We start from the raw sequence: 17464 nt of genomic DNA, 5'->3' as shown, positions 1-17464 counted from the left end.
TAAATAAGGATTTGCCTGCTAAAGTAAAGTACCTTCACCCGTATCTACAGATGCACGTTAGTGGATCATTGCAAGATAAAGACAGAGGTTTCCATCTAATCTGAGTTATGTGGAGTTTGCCACTGGTAGATGGATGGGTCAGAGAGAAGTTAGCAATTGTTTGTTTTGAACCTCATCTGGAACCTGAAGATGAACATAGGGTTGTACCCTACTGTCATGTTGAGTACCGAACAAACATTGCTCGTGGGGAGGCACGGAGCAGCAGAGGTAGAGTTATTGCCTTACTGCGCCGGAGACCCAAGTTCAATCCTGACTACGGCTGCTGTCTGTACAGAGCGTTTACGTTCTCTCATGACCACATGGGTTTTCTCCGGGTGCTCCTGTTTCCTCCCATACTCCAAAGACGTACAAGCTTCTAAGTTAATTTGGCTTTGGTCAAAATTGTAAATTGTCCTTAAGTGTGTAGGATAGTGCTCGTCTTCGGGGATCAATGGTCGGAGTGGACTCGGTGGCCCGAAGGGTCTGTTTCCACGCTGTATCTCTAAACTAAACTAAATCTCAATCAATTGGGCAATGAACTGCCAGGGACTTGAAAGAATGCAGCCACACTGGTTCAATGGCAATGGTTCAAAGCCCTCAGCAGAGTGTGATTGCACACTGTGCCAACAAAAGAACAATTCAATCTCTGAGTCTGAAGGGTGCTGGCACCCCTCACTTTGACAAGGCATCTCCTTCCCGTTATTGATCTGGCCAGGGGAACATGGTCCCAAATAGAGTTTTATTCATTGGCAGTTGCCAGGCAGACGTGTGCTATTCAGGAGGCTATTCGACCCATTGTGTTTATACTTGTCAAAAAGATCAATTCAACTTAAATGCAACTTCCAGTCTGCAGGTCGGGGTGTAGTAGACGTCGAGGCACACGTTAAATATGTTGAGCAATGTTGAGCAATTCTGTCTTTACCACATCTTTAATCAGTAAGTTCTGGACCCAAGTACATCCTGTGAGTGGAAAGATTTCTCCTCATCTTCCCCTGAATCATTCGACCAATTACTTTAAACCAGTATCCCTTTCGTTTTTGCCCATTCTCTGAAGGGATGTTTACTGTATCTGGGCCCAGCCTCAATTAAGTCTCCCCGCAGTCTCTTTTGTTCCCAGTCAAACCAGCTGCTACTTTGTAGCTAAAAAAAATTATCGTCTTTGTAACATCATTGTAAATCACGTCTGCACTCTCCGCAGTGCCAGCTCACCTTCCCTGAACACAGTCCTCACTCAAATTGTGGTTGAACTAATGCTGCACCATTCCATCATAATCATTGCACTTATTCTGTGGCCTGGTTACAATAGGAAGGCCTTTTTAACCAATTTATTAGAGGAAAACAGTTGGAATTTCACCATATGGGAGATAGATTACTGCCATGGTTCAGTATCATGTTAATTTTGTTTCTGAGGGGGCTGTTTCAGTTCATGACAGAACAAAGTGCAAAACACACCTTTGTGTGGTTTAGAGATACTGCATGGAAACATGCCCTTCAGCTCACGCCAACCATCAGCAGATCTATGTTGCTCTATTTTCTCATCCAGTCCCGATACATTTGGGACAATTTTACAGAGGCCATTTAACCTACAAACCTGCACTTCGCTGAGTGGAAACTCCACACAGACAGCACCCGAGCTCAGCATTGAACCCGATTCTCTGGCGCTGTGAGGCAGTGGCTCTACTAACTGCACCACTGTGCTACTCTGATCCCTAAAACAGGCAGAGGGACTGGGGTAACTAGAAAGCAGAATGTTTTGTCACATTATACAAACCAGGAGATGAGAAGGCATTGTGCTTAATTAACAAAGTAATTTCTCTTGCATGTAGGCTCTGTTTCAGTAATCACACAGCAGCACCTTAAAGCCACAGATATTGATTCCGATGATGAAAAGCTCAAGTTTATTCTAACCAAGGACCCCACGGTCGGGCGACTGCAGATGTCTAAAAATAACAATTTGGTTCAAATTTCGATTAGGGGACCAGTTAAAGAATTTACCCAAGCTGACATTAACAAAGGTAAGTGAGTGTCGCAGACAGCGACTACACAATTGTTTAAAAAATAATACAGCATCTCTGATCATGAGTGGATGTCTGCCAGAAATTTCTTGTTTAACTGGTAATATTGATGGTAACATCAGCCATGTACAAAATAACAGAAAACGTGGGAGGCACTCAGTAGGTCAGGCAGCCTCTAATGTTTTGATCTGGATTTCCAATATCCGCATTTTTTGGTTCCAGTATAGAGAATAATGTCCGGCATCATTCTGCCTACCCGAAGGAAGAGTTCAAGAACGTGTTGACTATTTGGAGTTCACCCTCTTTTAGTGGCGTAACATGTAGTGTTTAACCATATACTTCCGTTTCCCCCTAAAATTGCAAAATTGGCCAAAATACCATGTAAACCAGAACCATGCCACTTTGAACATGAATTCATGCACTAAGAGGGGACCAAGGTGGTTCCTGTCAAGACCTCTACATTGTGCTTGCAGGTGCTAAGTTCTTGCCAGACTGACTTCAGTAGAGTAAGTCAGCCTTCTAAGAACCAAGTCCATGGAGGAGAATGGGAGAGTGTCTGAAATACACTGCCGGGGGCGGTGGTTGTGGCAGTTACGATAGTGGTGTTTTAGAAACTTTTGGAATTGCACATAGATATGTAAGGAATTGAGGGATATAGGTTATGTGTAGGCAAATAAGAGGTGATCTTGTAAAATAATAATGAAGGTGGCAGATTCGATTGCTTCCCCCCCCTCCCCCAAGGTGGAAGAAACTTGCGGTGCGTGACTCATGGTGCCATGAGCTATGCATCCGACAATGGGTTAGTTGTCAGCCACGCTAAGGTGCATCACATCCAGAGGTGCCTGGACCAATTTGGTGATTAGTGTTAATTGATGCTGAAACAATTGCTTTTGCAACCTAACACACGAAAAGACATCTGTTATGCACACATTATAGCTAGAAGCAAATTGGTCTTATTTTTGGGCTGTCTGAAATACTGATTTTTTTTCCCCCGTTTATAAAGGAATCCTTATGTTTTTCATTCAGCAATTTCATATTCATTTTTTTCACGTATGATTTACCTTTGTGCTGGTCTTAAAAACGAAATAAGTTTAAAGGAATAGATCATATCATATCATATCATATCATATATATACAGCCGGAAACAGGCCTTTTCGGCCCTCCAAGTCCGTGCCGCCCAGTGATCCCTGTACATTAACACTATCCTACACCCACTAGGGACAATTTTTTTTTTAACATTTACCCAGCCAATTAACCTACATACCTGTACGGCTTTGGAGTGTGGGAGGAAACCGAAGATCTCGGAGAAAACCCACGCAGGTCACGGGGAGAACGTACAAACTCCTTACAGTGCAGCACCCGTAGTCAGGATCGAACCTGAGTCTCCGGCGCTGCATTCGCTGTAAAGCAGCAACTCTACCGCTGCGCTACCTTGTGAAAGCTAGCATAAATTGAAAAATGCTTGTGGCAGATCTGCTGGTATTATGTAATATAGCAGCAATTTAATCATGACATCTCAGCACCCATTTGGAGCCCGGATTTAGAATCTGGGTGCAGCAGGATGACTTGACCTACCGACTATTTAGATGAATAGTCAAGAAATTGCTTGAAGCACCAACCTTAACTGTGAACAATGTCACTCGCCTGTTTAGGATGTTCATCAACCACATGCTCTGAACATTCTGAAAGAGCTTGCCTATAAATGGAAATGTTTGAAAGCTTTCAAGAGAGAGTTTTCAAGAGAGAGTTAGATTTAGCTCTTAGGGCTAAAGGAATCAAAGGATATGGGGGGAAAAGTAGGAACGGGGTACTGATTTGGGATGATCAGCCATGATCACATTGAATGGCGGTGCTAGCTCTAAGGGCCAAATGGCCTACTCCTGCACCTATTTTCTATGTTTCTATGTAACTATGCTTCAAAACAGTGCAGAGTGGGTCCATCAGCAGCCAAAAGAGAAACGTAGACCAATATTTTGTATCTGTTGATGTTGCTCTTGATACTGTAAAGATGTATATAATCCTGGACAGTTCTATGTCAATTTGATTTTGGGTGATGTGGTGTTGAATTGGATTGATACTCTTGCAATGTCTCGAGTTTGTTGTTTCACTCTTCGCGGGAGAATATTTCAGTGTTGATGAGTGGTATTTCAAAGGAAAAACTCTGAACTAGGAAACCAAATTAAACATAGAAATCTGCACTTTTTGGTGTATTTAACCTGAGCACATTGTTAATTACTTTAAACTTTCAATAACTTAATTGATAATACTGACAAAGTAATAATGATCAAATTATTAAAACCATGCAGAAACAATGATGAAAGATCATTTTAACACGAATGAATGAATAAGTTTATTGGCCAAGTATGAGCATCCTGAATCCTGAATATAGAAGGAATGTGTCTTGGTGCTCCGCTCACAAATGACGACACGATCATGACTCACATTTCTCTGTTGCAGGATATATAGAGTATCGACATGAAAAGGGGGAGCCTGGTGGAAGTTTTGCCTTCAAATTTGATGTTGTAGATTCAGATGGAAAGAAACTAATCGACCAGTCCTTCTTCATCACTGTATTGGGTGAGAGTGACTTTATTCTTGTTTTTTTTTCCTCATTATAAAGCATTACATCTGAAACTTAACATTTATGTAATGTATGGTTTGTATTTCTGCCTGCATCAAAGTTGTGCTCAACATAGGATAATTACCAGGGTAGAAAAAGGCCCAAACTGCTGAAGTAACTCAATGGGTCAAGCAGCATCTCTGAAGAACAAGGATAGGTGACATATATGGTTGGGGCCCTTCTTCATAAATGTGAGGAAGGTCCCCGACCCAAAATGGTAAACCACCATCTGCAGTTCCTTATGTCACCATAATTACCCGGGTGCTTCCCCCAAGAATCTCTGTTACTGATGCCAGTGGAACTTTGCAAATTGCGATTTCCAAAGTAACTTGCCAAGGTAACTGGCAATATTATACATATTGCCCATGGTTCTACTCTCAGATCTGTGCCATGAGTTTCACAGGCTTTCGAGGAATTGCATTGACGTTCATTAAAAGGTTATTTTAACAAAAGAAAAGTTTTTTTCTGTAAAATTAGATCTTAATTTGGTTCCACATCTATCAATAGGTCAGACATTCATTTGGTGACTTTATCATGGCCCCTTGTTATACCAAAAATGGAATAGTTCTGGATGCAAGGGACTTTCACCTTTTGTGTTCATAGAATCACTTTTAGCAGATGGTAACTTTGAGGAAGATCCTACATTCTGCAAGGCTGAATCCTTCTCCCCTCAGCAGACCCTGGCTTACATTACATCAAGGCTGCAATTTCTTGGGGCTCCAGGTAGCAAGCCTGCCTCTATTTTTATGTTTCATTTGTTGATTTCACAATCTTCACAAAAATGCTGTGCGAATCAGTATTGAAACAGGAAAATAAATGAAAAGATTCAGTAACAATAATCACAAAGTAACTCTAAATTGTCAGGTAAGCACATGCTGGATCAGTGAGGGGTTTGCAGAGTAAGGGAGGAGGAGTGATCTGGACTTGGAAGAAACAACTCAACTCATCCCTTCCCACAAGGTTACAATTTTCAATGTCTGTGTATAGAAACAAACAACTATTGATGCTGGTTAACATACCAAAGGTCACAAAGTGCTGGAGTATCTCAGCAGATCAGGCAGCATCTCTGGAGAACATGGACAGGTAACGTTTTGGGTTGAGACCCTTCTTCAGACTGGCCAAAATGTAGAAACAAATAACTGCAGATGCTGATTAATACAAAAATTGACACCAAGTTTTTTTTTCAAGTTTGGGTCCTGACCTGAAATGTCACCTAACCATGTTTTCCAGAGTTGCTGCCTGATCTGCTGAGATACTCCAGCACTTTGTGACCTTTGGTGTGTTAACCAGCATCAACAGTTGTTTGTTTCTATACACAGACATTGGGAGTGTAGAGAAGGGAGTACAGAGAAGGTTCACTAGATTGATCCCTGGGATGGCGGGACTTTCATATGAAGAAAGACTGGATAGACTAGGCTTGTACTCGCTGGAATTTAGAAGACTGAGGGGGGATCTTATAGAAACATATAAAATTCTTAAGGGGTTGGAGAGGCTAGATGCGGGAAGATTGTTCCCGATGTTGGGGGAGTTCAGAACCAGGGGTCACAGCTTAAGGATAAGGGGGAAGTCTTTTAGGACCGAGATGAGAAAACATTTCTTCACACAGAGAGTGGTGAGTCTGTGGAATTCTCTGCTACAGAAGATAGTTGAGGCCAGTTCATTGGCTATATTTAAGAGGGAGTTAGATGTGGCCCTTTTTGCTAAAGGGATCAGGGGGTATGGAGAGAAGGCAGGTACAGGTTACTGAGTTGGATGATCAGCCATGATCATATTGAATGGCGGTGCAGGCTCGAAGGGCCGAATGGCCTACTCCTGCACCTATTTTCTATGTTTCTATGTTTCTATGACCCGCTGAGTTACTCAAGCACTTTGTGTCCTTTTCAATACCTGCAGGTTGGTTATCATTGGTAATTTGTGTTTTTACTTTGCAGAAGATAAATTTCCACCAACCATTGTAGTCAACAAAGGCTTAGTGCTGGAGGAAAACTCGGTGAAAAAAATCACGACATTTCAGCTATCAGCCACTGACCAGGACAGTGAGCCTGGGGAACTGACCTTCAGATTAATCAAACAACCTCGGCTGGGCCACATTGAACATGCTGCTTCTCCAGGTAAAAGGGACAAATGTTACTGGTCTTTAGCTTCTGCTGAGGATTGAAATGCATTATGATCCCATGAAGAGATACAGTTTAACAAAACTATTTAAATAATGGGATTAATTTAAAATTATTTAAAAAATAATATTCAGATTACAAGTCCGCCTGCATTCTTTGATTTCATCAATAGGGGCTCAACTTAAACTAAGAATAACCCATAGGGAGAAATCTTTAATTTACACCTTGTTCTTGATCACCTTCCCCCTGGCTCTTTCTCTCTCTCTCTTTGAAAATAGGGATAATTGAACAATCAGCAACAATCAGACCCAAAAGATAGTGAAGGACTGTTGCATTTAAGGCATAAAAGGATAAGCAAGTGAATATTTTGACCATTATGCTTTCATTCAGGTTAAGTGAATAATTCTCTTTCTTGGGAATTATACTGATCACCATTGTACTGATCTTAGAATGTGTAGGGATTCTGGCTGCACAAACCTCTCAACTTAAATAGTAAATAGCTTTATAATGATACTTGTGATTGTAACAAAACTAATCTTCCCAGAAACATTTTTCCACATAGTTTTGTAATTTCAAAATGTTTTTTAAATAATCTCCTCATTTTCTCTTTCTGACCTCGGATTTGTTTTGATTTTAGGCACCTCACAAATCAAAGATTGCATAGTACGTCACTTTTAGAGCACATTTTGTATGGTAAATCAATATTTAGCAGTGAAAAGTGGGATTTCTATTTGTCCCTCTGCCTCCACTTTGAACCAGATTCAATCCATTTGATTCCTGATGCATGCAGTTTCAAATGCTGACCTCCTTTCTGGCCTAATTTTCATGAAGGCCAAACCTGAACTAGATACCTTCAAATGTGCTGAAAATTGTGCTCAGTTCAGGTGGTTATTGGGGACAGCCTTCAAAATACATATACATAGAGTCATAGAAATATACAACATGGAAACAGGCCCTTCAGCCCAACTCATCCATGCTAACCAAGATGCTCCATCTAAGTCAGTCTAATTTGCCACCATTTGGCCCAATTGTCTTAAAACCTTTCCTATCCATGTACCTATCCAAATATCTTTTAAATGTTATTATTGTACCTACCTCAGCCCCTTCCTCTGGCAGCTTATTCCATATATCGACCCTCTATGTGAAAATGTTCCCAGTCATGTTCCTATTAAACCTTTCCCTTCTCAACTTCAACCTTTGCCTTCTAGTTCTTGACTCCATTACCCTGGGACAAAAACTGTGCATTAATCCTATCTGTTGTCCTCATGCACCTTTATATGTTCACCTTTTAGCCTCCCGTGCTCCAAGGAACAGATTTCTAACCTGACCAACCTCTTCCAATTTTGAATCTACTTGGCTAACTCTCCTTGAATCTCATGTAATCTAACCTTCCAGATTAGCCCACCATGCGGGTCAAAGGCTTTGCTGAAGTCCATGTGGACTAAGTACAATCCAATACAATACAATATATCTTTATTGTCATTGTACAGGTGTACAACGAGATTGGGAATGCGTAGACTTAGTCATTTATCATGTAGACTTAGTCTGCATGGACTTGTCCTCTCAACCTTCTTGGTTACTTCTTCTTCATATCATATCATCATATATATACAGCCGGAAACAGGCCTTTTCGGCCCACCAAGTCCGTGCCGCCCAGCGATCCCCGCACATTAACACTATCCTACACCCACTAGGGACAATTTTTACATTTACCCAGCCAATTAACCTACATACCTGTACGTCTTGCAAATTCATGAGACCTGATTTCCCACACACTAAGCCATGATCTCTCATCATTCCTTGTTTTTCAAAATGTATTTATATCTTACCTTATTCTGTCACAATACATTTAAACTGGTAAAGCTGCTGCAAGGGTTGAAGCATTCTGTTCCAGCTACTAATTCCAGATGATTTAGTGATCCATGTTTTATTGTGTTTATGTTTTATTGTTTCCACCAGGAATAAAGACTGGCCATTTTACACAGGCTGATCTGGCGGCTCGCAGCATTCAATATGTCCACACGAGTGATGAGGAGAAACATTCAGATGATTTCACCTTTTCTGTGTCTGATGGTGTTAACGAGGTATTGTAAAATCTAATATTCATGGTTGCAATTAAAATGCAAGTGCTGGTTTGAGACTGGAGATTTGCATTTCACAATGGTCCTTGTATGCATACGGGTAACTTAAATCGTTGCACAGGAAAGAAAATGCATACAGTGAGGGTGGTAAAGTGGAGCACTTTGAAACCCTCTAAAACCAGGTGAAGAGGTGGCAAGTTGGAAGGTGCCTCAGAGGAGGGGAGCTGAGCAAAAGAGACCAACATGGTGGCACAGCAGTTAATGCTGTTGCTTCATTGCTTGATACATCCATAACCTCCTGACCAGAGTGCTGTGTGTGTGCATTTTGCCCATTTTCCTGAACAACCCATGACAACCGTCTTCTCAACGCTGATTGTAAGTCGGTATTCGTTGCAAACATAGACAGTCTGTCCATCAGCCCTTGAAGTCCTTCTTCCATCAGGGCAAAGGGCATAGCAGCATCAGTGTGCAGGTGTTCCTTTATTAGCACAGTTCTTGCCTTCATCTTGGCTTTCAACCTTGCGAGATTGAAGAGCTTCCCGTCACTTCTGGTGTGACAATACACTTCTTCTGTGTCATTTGGGAAGGCAACCAACAGAAGGGCAGTTAGGAAGATGCCGTAAATTGTGGGACCTAGGACACAGTATTGTCTCACTCCACTTCTCGTGGGGAAACTATCAGATGTAGCTCTATCAAATTGCACTGTACAATGCATACTCTCATGGAAGGGCTGGAGGAGTAGAAGACGCTGCGATGGCCATCTAATCCTCTCCGGTACCTGGTAGACGTCACGTCTGCTCACAGAGTCGAAAGCTTTTATAAGATACACAAAGGTGACGTACATTAGGGCTTGCTGCTCTACATTTTCCTTGGATTTGACGCAGGGACAAGATCATGTCTATTGTGGATCTACCACCCGCGGAGACCGCATTGTACCTCGGGGTATATCCGTCAGTGGGTCTGTGCACCTAAGTGAATAAGTCATAAGTGACAGGAGTAAAATTAGGCCATTCGGCCCATCAAATTCACTACACCATTCAATCGTGGCTGATCTATCTCTCCCTCCTAACCCCATTCTCCTGCCTTTTTCCCATAACCTCTGCCATGTTAATTGCAATGCCAGAATGTATTTTTCATTCTTAATTGCCCCTGAACCGAGGAAGCAGTTAAAGCAAACCCATGGATGTAGAATCGTGCCCATTAATGGAATAGCCTATAACTGTCTTTGTTGCATTGTCTTTACAACAAATAGATTACAAAACTTACATTACCTAAAGTGGTGCCAATCTTTGTCTGAGAATAGCAGTGTCACGCTTTCTTTGTTCAATCAGGTGTCTCAAACATTTTACATTACTATTCGGCCTGTGGATGATGCACTGCCTCTAGTACAGATCCCTGGAATGCGAGTGCAAGAGGGAGTGAGAAAAACCATAACCGAATTTGAGCTGAAGGCTACTGATGCAGACACCGAGGTGAGTATTAAATCCAGCACCAATCCAGCGTTATCTCAGCTTGCTTCCTCATTATTGATCACAATTCTTTTGTTCACAATTCCTCGCTGAGCCAAATATCTTTGCTGCTTTTAGTATGTAAATGTAACAGCAAGGGGGGAATGGAACAGATTCCTGCATTGACTCGTTCTTTCGTTTGTTTTTTTTGATAATAGCAATGTGTTGAAATTTAAAGGTGTACATTCATAATCAGCAGGGCACAATCCCACTTTGATTATTTTCAGTTTTATTACCACATTAGTAGTACTTCATTACATAGAAACACAAGCATCGGAGGAGCCAGCGCTGCCGTCGCAGCTGCGGCTTGCCTGCAGTCCGTCTGTCTTTTGTGTTTTTTGTTGTTTTTGTCTGAATTGTAGCTTTAATATGATGTAGTGTTGTATGTTATGTTTTTGGGGGGGTGGGAGGGAACGGGAACTGTAACGTTCTCTCTCCAGAACGGAGACGCGACCTTTGTTTCTGTGTCGTGTCTCCGTTCCCGTTGCGGCCTACCACCGGCCATGCACCTGGGACCACCTGGGGCTCTGGTTCGCAGAGCCCGCGGCCCGGACTCACCACCTGCGGCGCTGGCTGCCTGCGGATGCTGGGGGAGCGGCTGCGACTCGTCTCCGGAGGCTCCGGCGCGGGCCGCGTGGACGTCGGAAGCCCGCAGGCCCCTGGGTGGGGGCCGACATCCGGAGCTCCGGCAGAGGCAGCGTGTTCGCCCGCCCCGAATCGCGGGGTTTGGGTCGGCCCGCCGCGGACCTTTCACCGTCCGGCGCGGCCTGGAATAGGCCGTGGACCTTTCACCGCCCAGCGGGGGCTTCAACGTCGGGAGCCCCGACCGCCCCGACGTGGCAAGTCCAACAGCCTGACCGCGGGACAAGACGGCAGGGAAGAGAAAAGACATTCTGGCCTTCCATCACAGTGAGGAGGGACTGGAGGAGACTCACTGTGATGGATGTTTCTTTTTGTTTGGTGTTAGTTGTGATTGTATGTGTTATTGCATTTTTATTGATTAATCTTATTGGTCTTATTGTTCAACTGCGGGTAATGTTTCATTTCACTACACATTTATGTGTATGTAACAAATAAACGACTATTGACTATTGATTGATTGATCAATTTTCCATTCATTATGTAATTCACTTCATGTTTAATCCCATTGCTATTTTCATTTGATTTCTGTTAAATAATTTCAGTGGAGCTAAAACAGAGTAGATATGCTGAGAGAAATTAGTTGTAAAAATTACTTTGCATAAAACACCTCAGGATGCCTGCAGCAAAGAAGTACTTTTTTAAAGTGCAGTCATGTATAAACATTAAGGGGGTTTTGGTGGAACTACTGTGCTCTCTCTTTTTTAGCAACAACTTTGTAGATACTCCTTGTGTTAATGCACAGGTAATATTTTGAGGCTGCATCAGGCTGCGTGTAGCACCAAAGCATGTGGACACTACGTGTCACTACCTGCTGAGGTTCTACCTGTCCCTGGTGTTGCGAAGGATAGGCCTGGCTCCGACAACTGGACATTGCTGTCCCACCTATCCTTTGCGGAAAGGTTCTTCCAGACAACACCTTTGACTGCAAGTCCTCAACACGGGACATCCTGCAGGCACTGCAGGACAAGGACTCGAAGGATGCTGGGGCGTGATTCACTGAGCAGACTGCCCAGCTTATCTGGCAAAATGTCTCAACATCAGAACTACCCAACAAGCACCGAGCCCTCGCTAGGCTGGTGGTGAGAGGAGCCCTCCCAGTCTAATCCTTCCTGCACCGTAGGAATCTCACTTCCAGTACTCGCTGTCCTCGGGACAGCTGCGACGGAGAAGAGACTTACTCACCTCTTCGCAGTTGATGGAACGTTGACCTTCCAGCAGAGCGAGATGGCCATCAGGAAATGTTGCTGACTGACCCATTCCAGGGATGCAAGTACATGCTGAAGGACTTGCTAAAGCTTGGTGCAGCCAAGGCCAAGGCTCTGTGCGGCAGGGCCACTGTCTAGGGTCCTTTTGCGGCTGGACATTGGGGGCAGGGGTCTGATGGAGACGCCTCTCAAAGAAGGGAAGGAATAGCAACCCAGGGGGCCATATGAATGGCAAGTGCTTAGTATAAGGATAATTTGCGAATACTACCCAATATATCAGTAATGAGTGTATAAACGCTGAGAGGGTCGGAAGAGTTTTATGCACTGTTCTTGTTTTGCATATATATTTTTAATGGTGAATTAAGTTTATTTTTGGAAAAAAATATGAACTGACCTCAATGACTGCTCATTGCTATGAACTCTGACACACAGTCTGAATCTTTGACCTTTACCATTGTACAACCACCGCGCCATGGGACCATTGAGCGTACTAATAATGGCCATCACTATCGTCAGACCAACACGTTCACAATGGATGACATTTACCAGAATCACATCAGCTACAATCACGATGGCAGCAACTCTTTCAAAGATCGTTTTGCTTTCACTGTGTCTGATGGGACCAATCCATTCTTCATTGTTGAAGAGGAGGGAAAAGAGGTCAGTTCCTTCCAGAGACAATTGGATTAAAAATACACAGGGGATCAGAAAAGGACACAAATTGCTGGAGTAACTCAGCAGGCCAGGCAGCATCTCTGGAGAACATAGATAGGTGGCAGATTGGGTCAGGATCATTCTTCAGACTAACCCAAAACGTCACCCATCCATATTCTCCAGAGATGCTTTCTGACCCACTGAGTCGTGTCCTTTTTTGTAAACCAACGTCTGCAGTTCCTTGTTTCAACATGGATCAGAGTGGAGACAAGGAACTGCAGATACTGGTTTACAAAAAAAGACACAAAGTGCTGGATTAACTCAATGGGTCAGGCAGCATCTCCGGAGAACATGGATGAGTGACATTGTGGGATGGGACCCTTCTTATGACTGATTGTAGGGGAGGAACGAAAGCTGGGAGAGCTGGGGCTACTCCCCTGGCTGTGCCCCACCTGGACTTACAACTATTCCTCCCCACCCCATCTCTTCCACCTACCTTCCTTCCTCAAGCTTCTCAATTTGCAGCTCTTCAACCCTTTAATCTCACCCCTTCTGTCTTTTCATCTCTGGACTTTGTCCCCCATCTGCCTATCAAAACCCCACCTCACCAATATCAACCTATTACCTGCCACGCGTTGTCCTGCCTCTTCTGCCTTCCATCTTTCTTTCCCACCCCCACCTTTACAATCAGTCTGAAGAAGGGTACCAACCCGAAACCTCACTTATCCAACTTCTTCAGAGATGCATCCTGACTGGCTGTTACTCCAACATCGTGTCTTTTCATGGATCAGGGAGTCGGATACTTTATGTAATTTTGTGTTGTTCCTATCACGTCAAGGAAGGTGGGAGATTTCAAAATGTGGGAGAGGCATGTGTAAAATGTGTGGAAGCAAAGAGGGCGGCACGGTGGCGCAGCGGTCGACTTGCTGCCTTACAGCGCCAGAGACCCGAGTTCAATCCTGACTATGGGTGCTGTCTGTTCGGAGTTTGTACGTTCTCCCCATGAGTGCATTGGTTTTCCCCGGGTACTTCAGTTTCCTCACACATTCCAAAGACGTACTGGTTTGTAGGTTGATTTGGCTTTGGAAAATAAATTGCCCCCAGCGTGTAGGATAATGCTTGTGTAGGGGGATCGCTGGTCAGCACGGACTCAGCGGGCCGAAGGGCCTGTTTCTGTGCTGTATCTGTAAACTCTAAAGAGGCCTGTGAAAAGACATGGGGAGATTCAGTACCTCCCAGGACTCGAGTGGGGAATCAACAGCAGTCCAGGGACATCCGGTCCACCTACCTCTCAGCTAAGGTTGTGAACCCACAAAGATGATGGAATAACTAAAGAGGAAGATATAACCAAGCAGCTCCGTAAAATAACATTAAAAACCCATTTGAATTTGAGGATCCGGGAAGGTGCAGAACATGGTCAATCTTTTCATACCTGACAGAAAGACAACACAGTTTCCGGCACCAGGGTGCATCTAATATACATTCTCAGCCTTGTACTCAAAGAATCAGAGGGGAGAGTCTGGGCCTTGATATTGAATAGGTAATCTGATAGTTCAGGAAAATAGATCACCGGAGGGGGTGTTGAGCTGGAGCTTTGTGTAATTTTGATGTGCCTATCTAAACTGTGGGTGGTAGCATCCTTGTGGCTGGACACAGATAGTACGCTAACCAAATTGATCATTTTGTCTTTCTGGTTATTTGAAACTAGATTGTGACAGCTGCTCCGCAGAGATTTAAGATTGAGATTCTGCCTGTGGATGACGGGACTCCAAGAATTGTCACCAACCTGGGACTGCAGTGGCTGGAGACGATGAATAATAAAGTAATTCCATTTCCTGCATTTCCAGTAAACTGTAAAGATTCAAAGCACCAGTCAGGCAACTGATCAAATCTCTGCCTTGCATTGCAAATTATGACATTTGTATTAGTTTTTGTTGAAATATTTAAATACTGAAACATTTAATTTGATAGAATCAGTGATCCTGTAAAAGAGTAATTGAGTAGTGGAGAACGCAAGGAACTGCAGATGCTGGAATCTTGAACTAGGCACAAAGTGCTGGAGGAACTCAGCGGGTCAGGCTGCATCTGTGGAGTGAACAGACAGGAAAAGACCTAACCCAAAACATTACCATACCATCCACAGATGGTGCCTGACCCGAATAATTGATGAGTGATCGTCTGGTTAGACTCAAGCCAAGCAACCTCATCACGGATTCACACAGCACAGAAAGAGTTCTTTCAGCTCACCAGGTCCACGATAAACCTCAGGTTTACCTGCACTGGTCTATAGTCTTCCATGCCTTGTGGATTCAAGTGCTCCTCTTGATACTTATAAATGTTGCGAGAGTCTCTTCCTCCAACACTCCCTCCAGTGCGTCTTTCAGATTTCAACCACCCTTTAGAGGAAAGTTCCTCTTCACATTCCCTCCAAACCTCTTGCCTTAAACTAAGCCCCCCCCCCAATTGTTGGCTTGGAAGTACCCATGCCGTTACATGTGTACTGAAGGGTTGGGGCGGACACCCATCGACTGCTATACTGCAACGTTCAGGGGTGTCCGTACCCCTCGGCCATTGCACACTTTCCTCGATGCGCAAAGAAGGATAAGACTTGGTGGTGGTTGGGTGAGAGAGGAAAGGACCCATGGATGAGTCCCAATCCGGTTTGGGAAAGGTAGAGGGATCTCTTGGCAGTCAGAGCCGATGGATGGGAGCGTGCCTGCACTCAGAGCTGGTTTGTGGCCTCGGCTTCAGTACAGAGTGAGGGAGAGGTAATGCGAAGGATTAGGGTCCAAGGGAACAGTACATAATAGTAAATTATAAAAACTAAACGGCCGCTGCCTGGGTCTGGTCCCAGTCTTAGGGTTGGATGTGTTCCAATAGGCATCCTTTAATAAGCAGTAAATTAAGACACAAAGTTTCTTTTATGTCCTTATTAATGAGTTTGTGGTTACAAATTCTTTATAAATTATGTAATTTAAGGAGATGGATGGAAATAGATGAGAAAGGCTGGAAGTGGAAAAGAGTCAAAAGGATGTCAGATAAGGGGAGAAGAGGAGGTGTGAGATGTAAAACTCGAGAAAGGGATAAGGTTGGAATGGGACAGGAAAAAGGGGGGGGATAAAAAAATGTGGGACTTGGCGATTGTGGATGAGAGTGTGAAGGGGGGAAAGGTGCAGGGTTGCTGGGATGGTGGGTGAAATTTAGAAGGATGGAATTTAGAAGGATGAGGGGGGATCTTATTGAAACATATAAGATAATTAGGGGATTGGACACATTAGAGGCAGGAAACATGTTCCCAATGTTGGGGGAGTCCAGAACAAGGGGCCACAGTTTAAGAATAAGGGGTAGGCCATTTAGAACGGAGATGAGGAAGAACTTTTTCAGTCAGAGAGTGGTGAAGGTGTGGAATTCTCTGCCTCAGAAGGCAGCGGAGGCCAGTTCGTTGGATGCTTTCAAGAGAGAGCTGGATAAAGCTCTTAAGGATAGCGGAGTGAAGGGGTATGGGGAGAAGGCAGGAACGGGGTACTGATTGAGCGTGATCAGCCATGATCGCATTGAATGGCGGTGCTGGCTCGAAGGGCTGAATGGCCTACTCCTGCACCTATTGTCTATTGTTTATTGTCTATTGAAATGTGTGTGCACTGAGTTGGTTCCCAGGGATCGTTTTGTCTGTTAGGCTTGGTAATTACCCAATTATATTATTGCTGCCACTCTGCTCCAGGACCTTGGTGGACACTGAGTTTAACTTTGCAGGTCCAGAGGAGTTGGGCTGGTGTGAGATGAATGGCATGTTCCACTCGGGAACATCCAGACGATTTTTTACGGAAATCCAGTTGCTTGTATGGGATAACATTTTAATTTGGCCATTTGTATTAAAATCATTACATACAGAAAAAAGAAACATTGCTGGAACCCATGCTAGAAGGGAAAGAAATAAGAACAATTCCCAGATCATTAACAAGTGACCAAAAGTTTTGGGGATGAGAGAATTTGCTGACAAACTTAAAAATCAGGTAAAAATCAAGCAGCCAAAAGACAGCTGTACTGCCCTCCAGTGGCAACAGTGTGCTATTGCAGAGCACCAGGAAATTAGGAATATTGACCAAGAAGCTTGGCTGTTGGGATCCATAATGACGGACAATGATCAAGTTTAGTTAGAAAGCTGATAGCAGAAATTTTAAAAGTTGACCGCGTTCTCCATACTTATTACTTGCAAACCACGTACAAATATTTATTCCTAAATATCTAAATATCTTTTTATTATCTATTGGCTCTGGTTGGCGGATTCCAATTAGTGATTATGTGCTGGTTCTAGTTTCCATTTTCTCAGAGTTGCAACAGATCACGAGCTGAAAACAAGCATAAACATTATTAAGATGTTGCAAGTCTGCTCTAAAGGGAAGACAAGTTGAGCTCTGTGAATATTTGTCTTAAAGGTCAATACAACTACAGACACTACTTACATTTACATTGTACCGCAACTTAGTAAAATATTCCAAGATGTTTCCCCTGAACGTTAGTAAATTAAATTAAAATAAAAGAGGAGATGACCAGGGTGGGCTGTAAGAAGAAGGAGGGGGTGGAAA

At 43.5% G+C, this 17464-nt stretch overlaps 1 protein-coding gene across 5 annotated transcripts in view; it reads left to right on the top strand.

The window, feature by feature from the left end:
- Positions 1-17464, top strand: part of fras1 (Fraser extracellular matrix complex subunit 1) — a 427133-nt gene that overhangs the window by 333817 nt on the left and 75852 nt on the right. For all 5 annotated transcript variants that reach the window (XM_078402250.1, XM_078402222.1, XM_078402240.1 and 2 more), the window contains 7 exons: positions 1866-2054; positions 4512-4631; positions 6606-6785; positions 8748-8872; positions 10201-10341; positions 12657-12884; positions 14587-14700. In XM_078402250.1, the coding sequence (XP_078258376.1) occupies positions 1866-2054; positions 4512-4631; positions 6606-6785; positions 8748-8872; positions 10201-10341; positions 12657-12884; positions 14587-14700 (1097 nt within the window). The remainder of the gene's footprint in view (positions 1-1865; positions 2055-4511; positions 4632-6605; positions 6786-8747; positions 8873-10200; positions 10342-12656; positions 12885-14586; positions 14701-17464) is intronic.

The sequence above is a fragment of the Rhinoraja longicauda genome, chromosome 1 (assembly GCF_053455715.1).
Source record: "Rhinoraja longicauda isolate Sanriku21f chromosome 1, sRhiLon1.1, whole genome shotgun sequence".
Lineage (NCBI taxonomy): Eukaryota > Metazoa > Chordata > Chondrichthyes > Rajiformes > Arhynchobatidae > Rhinoraja > Rhinoraja longicauda.
This window is presented reverse-complemented; position numbering and strand designations above follow the sequence as displayed.